General features: G+C 53.9%; 1 protein-coding gene across 3 annotated transcripts in view; it reads right to left on the bottom strand.

The window, feature by feature from the left end:
* Window positions 1-38: 38 nt before the first annotated feature.
* LOC101562126 (carbohydrate sulfotransferase 6) overlaps window positions 39-6,680 on the bottom strand; it is a 41,034-nt gene continuing 34,392 nt past the window's right edge. For 2 of the 3 annotated variants that reach the window (XM_023709404.1, XM_004625991.3), the window contains one exon: window positions 3,133-4,926. In XM_023709404.1, the coding sequence (XP_023565172.1) occupies window positions 3,724-4,926 (1,203 nt within the window). In that variant the 3' untranslated portion in view covers window positions 3,133-3,723. Of the gene's footprint in view, window positions 58-3,132; window positions 4,927-5,937; window positions 5,942-6,680 lie in introns of those variants that run through there. The other variant, XR_002819892.1, reaches the window with a different exon arrangement.

Here is a 6,680-nt window from a genome sequence, read left to right as displayed (position 1 = left end):
AGATGGCTCAGTGGATTAAGATTTTCTCTGGCAAGTGCAAGGGCCTGAGTTCAATCCCTGGTTCCGCCAAAAAAAAAATCAAAAACAAACAAAAAAAGTTGCTATATTGCCCAAGTGGAGTTTGAGGATTTTCCTGCCTCAGCCTCCCAGAGTGCTGGGATTACAGGTGTGTGCCACCCCACCCAGCTTGGCTCAACCTCTTGGACTGGACACACCACAGTAATGCAGCTCAGTTACGTTGCTCGGAGGCTGACCTCTCCCCCAACAGTGAACTACTTGTAGCACAGAGGGAGGCAGGACGGGGACAGCGTCAGAGGCTCAAATGCCCCTGCCAACTGACCACCTCTTCTTTCCACATTCTAGGCAGGCATGGGGGTGCATATTTGGAATCCCAGCACTTGGGAGGCTGAGGCAGGAGATTGCCAACCTGGGCTATGTAGCCTGAACTATACAGCAAGACCCTGTCTAAAAAAAGAAAAAAGAAAAAAGAAAAAAGAAAAATAAAAACAGAAAGAAACCATGTTCTGGTACTCGAGCCAGGCGTGGTGGTGCATAACTGAGATCCCCGCACTTGGGAGGCTGAGGCAGAAGGATCACCACACATTTAGGACAGCCTGGGCTAGAATACATAGCGAGACCCAGTCTCAAAACACAAACAAAAATTCTGGTACTTGAGATGTTTGTACTCAAAGGGCTCCCTGGTCTCTAGTGACCCATGTCACTGTGCAGGACAAATCAACTGGCCTTCCATATAGTCCATTTTTTAGAACTGTATTTAGTACAGGGTCTGCAGGGTCTCACTACACAGATCGAGCTTGCAGTGATCCTTCCTGCTTTGCAGCCTCCCAAGCACTGGGATTACAGATGCTCCCCACCACACCCAGTCTCAATGTCTCAGCGTGCCCTGGGGACGCGGCCAGCATGTGCTTTACCTTCTGGCTTGGTGTGAATGTATCTCCCCTCAGGCCATATATTGAAATCCTAACCCCCAACGTATGGTATTAGGCCACAAGAGTTTAGGAGATGGGCCAGAGAGATGGCTCAGTAGAGTAAGTGCTTCCCTGGCAAGTACAAGGGCCTAAATTCAATCCCTGGTTCTGCCAAAAAAAAAAAAAAAAAAAAAAAAAAGAAGAAGAAGAAGAGTTTAGGAGATAATTAGATGGATCAAGAAATGGAACCTGAGGGCCAGCAAGATCACTGAGCAGACTAAGTGCCTGCTTTGGCAAGTGCAGGGACCAAGGTTCTATATGCAATCCCACCCCTCGGCACAGGGCAAGCTGAGCCAAGAACAAGTCTGGGCGTGGTGGTGCACGCCTGTAATCCCAGCAACGGGGAGGCTGAAAACAGGAGGATCACTATGAGTCTGAGCGGCATAGTGAGACCCTGTACCAAATACATTTTTAAAAAAGAAAAGAAAAGAAATGGAACCTGAGCACATAGTGGTGGTGCATACCTATAATCCCAGCTCTCTGGGAGGCTGGGGTGGGAGGGTGATAAATTCAACCCAGACTGGGAAACTCAGCATCTGTGATCCTGTCTCAAAATAAAAACTCCTTAGTACAGGTATTAGAAAAGTGGAGACTTCATCAACGTAGTTGGTACCCTTACAAGAGACCCTAGAAAGCTGCTGCGCCTCTTCCACTTGGTGAGGACAGAGCTAGAAGGTGCCATCTGAGCAAGGGGGCCACTAGCCAACTCTGCAAGCACGTTGGACTTCTGGAACTAAGAGCAATCAATTTCTATTCTTACTTACTTTCTTTTCTTTTTTTGCAGAACCAGGGATTGAACTCAGGCCCTTGCACTTGCCAGGCAAGCACTTATTCAACTGGGCTATCTTCCTGGCCTCCAGTTTCTATTGTTTCTAAATAGCCTAGGCTAAGGCATTTCGTCATAGCAGCTCGGATGGATTAAGTCACTTTCTAAACTGCAGAATCCCATTAGCAAGCCCAGGGCTTTAAATTCCTACCCTGTGCTTGTCAGTAGGGACAGATTCAGGTTTTATGTGGCCTGGTGCTTCTCAAGCTTGAAGGATCCTCAAATGCGGTGTCCTGAGTGCTGGCTTCAATGTCAGGTGATCTCCGCTCTCTCCAAGGGGTGCAGCAGAGAGTGCCAGATTGGACACTGCCCACCAATCTGTGATCTGAGGCCACACCAATGCTGACTGTCTGAAGTTAGTGATCATCCAAAACCCTCCTGGTAACTGATGGTGACAGTGACTGGCAGCAACTCTTAACAGTCCCCAGACAGCTGTGTGGCCCAGTGTGACTTAGAGTGTTCTATGGACTCATATCTGCTTTCTTGTATTTCCTGGAGGTTCTATGAATGGTTTTATAATTATTGTTTTTGGGGTGGGGACAGCATCTCAATATTCAGGGTAGGCTGGCCTTGAACTTGCTTATGTAGCCCAGGTTGGCCTCAAATTCATGTCGCTCCTCCTGCCTCAGTCTCCCGAGTGCTGGGATTACAGGCATGTACCTCCACATCTGGCATTCTGTGGATATTTTTGTATTGAGCACCAATGGGCTCTTACCTCCTGAGCTCAGGGATCAGCTCCCTCTGCATGCCCAGTTCCTCAATAAGGCTGAGGCTTCCAGCAGGAATCTTAGTCTGCTGTCCTGTAGAGGCTTTTGTCCTCCACCTCCCTGCCAGGCTGATCAGTTTTATCTTTCCCAAGACCTTCCCAACCTGCCCTCTAGGCACTCTCACTGCCAACCAACCTTGTACCCTATTCCACCCCTGACCTGGGCTTGCTGCCTAGCCCGCCCTTCCCCCACCTCCTAGGTTTATCAGGGCTGCTCTGGACCCAATACAGACCGCCTCCTGTATCCCCCACCTGTGTCTCTAGCTGCGATACCACCTCTCTTCCCTAAAGCGACCCACATGGGACAAGTCAGCCTTCAGCTTTGGACGAGTCTGCTGAATCATCCCTCCCCTCACACACACTCCCAGGGCAAAAATCTCCTCTCCCTTCATCTTCCTTCTCACTGTGGACCTTGCCTAAGTCCCTGCACTTCGGAGCTTTGCTGGGTAAACTTGGCAGGCTGAAAACTGATCTCTATCCCATGGGTCAATCATTGTATTTATTTCTGTAAGAAAGATTTTCCTTGCCAAGACAAATCAACATTTGGCGAGATTCGTGACAAGGTTCCTCACAGCTTGGCAGAGTGATGGGGACATTTGGGCCGCTAGGAGGTTGGGTAGAGGCTAAAGGGGAGGCCACAGCCATGGGCATCTCTCAGGATTTCTCACTGAGGCTGCAGGTGAATATAACCACACATCGCTTCCATGGAGCGTGGGCGGACCCAAGTCCAGGATTCAAAGGGAGAAGGCCACATATCGGCGTCAGGAGCAGGTGCACGGCAGGGTTCTCCGCTCCTGTCTGGGGCTGGAACACCGTCTCAGTCCTTGCTGTGCATCCCCCAGAACGCCAGAGTCAAGGAGAAAGAAAATACTTGGTAGGAGCCAAGTCGCCTCTGTGCCCAGAGGAAGTGGGAGCAAGAGCATGGGTTTGCACGAAGAACGTGCCTGATTCTAATCCAGCTCCCAAACAAGACGCAAAGGGAAGCCGAGAATCTGGGGGGAAAGAAACGGAATTTGGGGCTCAGCCCTCTCTTGGCCCAAGGCAGGAGCCTCACACTTCGGCCCCCTGCTGGCTGGCTTCCTCACGCACCCTGAACCCCCCACTCTGCTCATAGTCCCCTCGCGGCCAGCACCGGGTCCTTGTTACGGTCTGGGCTGCGCGCTGGTGGACGACACCCATTCAAAGCTGCTTGGGCCTCGAGGCAGCACTAGGTCCAGCGTGAGGTCCCGCTGCTCCTCCTCGGAAAACACTGGCCTGTAGCGCAGCAGCCGCAGGGCGCCCGCGCACAGCGCCTGCACCCGGCGGATCTTGGAGAAGGGCAGCGCCAGGCGCCAGGCCTGCGACACGTTGAGCGCGTCCCTGGAGGTGGTCTTGAAGGCCTCACCCCGCTTGCCGGGCCCCACTCCGTGCGTGATGTTGAGGATCCAGGCCTCCAGCTGCGGCGTGAGGCTGAGGCCGGTGAAGGAGTAGAGCCTGCGGATCTCGGCCAGCGGGTTCCGAGCCAGGTCCTCGAAGCGCACCAACAAGTAGCGGCCACGCAGGAAGGGCGGCGGCTTGCTGAGCGCGGCCTCGGCGATGCGCACGTGGCTGCGGCACACCTCGCTCACCACGCGCAGGCGGGGATCGGCCTCCACCCACGTGCCGTTGGTGCCCAGCACGATGCCGTTGTCTCGTGCCAGCGCCTTGGCAGTCTGCTCCCGCGAGCGCAGCACGGCGCGTGGGTCCCGCACCAGGTGCACGACGCGCAGGTTGAGCAGCGGATCGGTGAGCAGCGGGTAGAGCACCTGCAGGTTGAAGAAGCGCACCTCCTTGAGCACCACGTGGCTGTAGGAGCGGCAGGCCTCCTGCGCCAGGCCAAAGGGCCGCCGCGCGCACAGCGGCTTGCACACCGCCTCGCTGCTGATGGCGCCGCGGCTGAAGGCGCTGCAGGCTGGCGGCGAGCACAGCGCGCGGCTCACGGCCCACTGGAAGAGGTCGGACAGGTTGCGGCGCCAGGGTAGGTAGGCGTCGAAAACGTCCATGTCGCACAGGAACACCGAGCGCACCAGGTCACGCACGGCCATGTGCAGCGCGGGCGCACTACCTCGCGACAGGGCGGTCCACACGTGCCACGCGGGCTCCATCAGGTAGAAGACGTCTGGGTGCTGGCTGAAGAGCTGGCCCACAAACGACGAGCCGGAGCGCCACGAGGACAGCACCAGCACGTGCACGCGCTCGTTGCCTGCTCGGGACAACTGGCCCGGCCTTGAGATCAGGAAGAGCAGGAGGCAGGACTGGGCCAGCAGGAGCACGGTCACCGCTGTGGAGCTGGAGAGGCGTGGAAGTCGCATGCTGCCGGCCAGGGCCTGTGAGGAGACAGCGCCGACGTTAGGGCTTCTGTAGCCAATTGCTGCCCAGGCCGGACCATGCGACCCGAGTGGACCCCATGACGAGCCTCGGTGGGGCTCACCCCAGGCATGTGAGTTCAGATAGCGGCCAACAGCGTATGCTGATGCAAAGCCTAGGGTGCTGTGGGCAATAGAGCCCCCGCCCTCCTCGTGTGTTCATCTACCTATCCGCTGGGAGAGGGAAAACTTTTTTAAAAAATTTTATTAGTCCATGTCTGCAGTACATAATGATTACATTCATTGTGGACTTCCCACAGGTACAAAAATGACAGCTTCATTCTTTGCATGTCTCCTTTCTACCCTTTGTCCTCCCTCTCTTGGCACCCTCCACATTCACAAAAAAATCTGTCTTCCTGTTTCCTATTTTCCATCTTTCATTTTGCTCCTTAAGCTATGTATACTTTGGGTGGGTCTCTCTCTCTCTCTCTCTCTCTCTCTCTCTCTCTCTCTCTCTCTCTCTCTCTCTCGGCAGTACCAGGGATCAAACTCAGGACCTTGTGCTTGCCAGGCAGGTGCCTATGCTGCTGAGCTATATCTCCCACCCCTGGGCTTCTCTAATAAGAGAAACTATGCTTGTGTGTTTGACTTGTTTCATTTAGAGGGATTGTGTTTTGCCCCCTGGAGGCAGGGTCTCCTATGCAACTCAGGCTGGCCTTGAGTTCCATATGTAGCCCCAGCTGGCCTCAGACCCCTGGTGGTCCTCCTGCCTCAGCCTTTTAGGTGCTAGGATTACCCAGGTGTGTGCCACCACAACTGCCTTGGGATAGGAAACATTTTTAAAAGCAGAATTCCTGCCTTTTGCTTAAGAATTCATTCTAGGGAGACATTTTTCGCTAAACCACAGAGCAGCCTGATGTGACAGCTGGCTGTGCCTGACCATGGCCAGCCTCCTTCACATGGAATCCTGCCTCTTCCACTTTATACCCTATGATCTACAATAAAACACTGAATCTCTGTGACTCAGTTTACCTATCTGAAAAGATGATAAAACTGGTACCTGGCCCATAAGGTTTGGGGGGAATATTGACAGGAGCATAAAAAAGGGAGAAGTGACTCCTATAAATGGTGACTTGAACATTCTACACTTGTTTTTTTTTTTTTGAGACAGGGTCTCACTGTATGGCCTAGGCTGGCAGTCCTCCTGCCTCAGCCTCCCGAGAGCTGGCATTACAGGTGTGTGCTACCCTTCACAGCTACAAGCAGGTGCACTTGTAATTAAAAACGAACAAAGGGTGGGGATGTGGCTCAGTGGGTAGAGGCCCTAGGTCCAATTTCCAGCAGTAAAGAAAAAAGTAAAAATAAATGAACAGAGACCACAAACGGTTGCCATCACTTGCAGGGAGCAAAACGCTGAAGACAGCCTGGGCTCCAGAGGAGCGACCAGCTAAGGTGGTGGCAGAACAGGGCTCCCCCATGGACAACTCCCTTCCCCTGCTGAAGCTGTGCCCCTGCTGTTCTCCCCCGCCCCATCACAAGGCCCCAAGATACCTGCAGCTTCCTTGGGGCTGAGAGCAGGAGGGAAGTAGTGCTGTACCCTGGGAGCTCCCCAAGCTGGGAGTGGAGCTGTTCCCCCCTAGGCCTGAGCTGGACATTTGCTGAATGAGTGTGAGCAGACAGGCTGTCCCAACGGACACAGGAGACAGGGCTGGTGTGGCGCTCCAGCACTGCTCCTCAGGAACCGTGAGATGGGAACACTTTCTCTAAGCCACATT

This window comes from Octodon degus, unplaced genomic scaffold (assembly GCF_000260255.1).
Source record: "Octodon degus isolate 3935 unplaced genomic scaffold, OctDeg1.0 scaffold00011, whole genome shotgun sequence".
Classification (NCBI taxonomy): domain Eukaryota; kingdom Metazoa; phylum Chordata; class Mammalia; order Rodentia; family Octodontidae; genus Octodon; species Octodon degus.
This window is presented reverse-complemented; position numbering and strand designations above follow the sequence as displayed.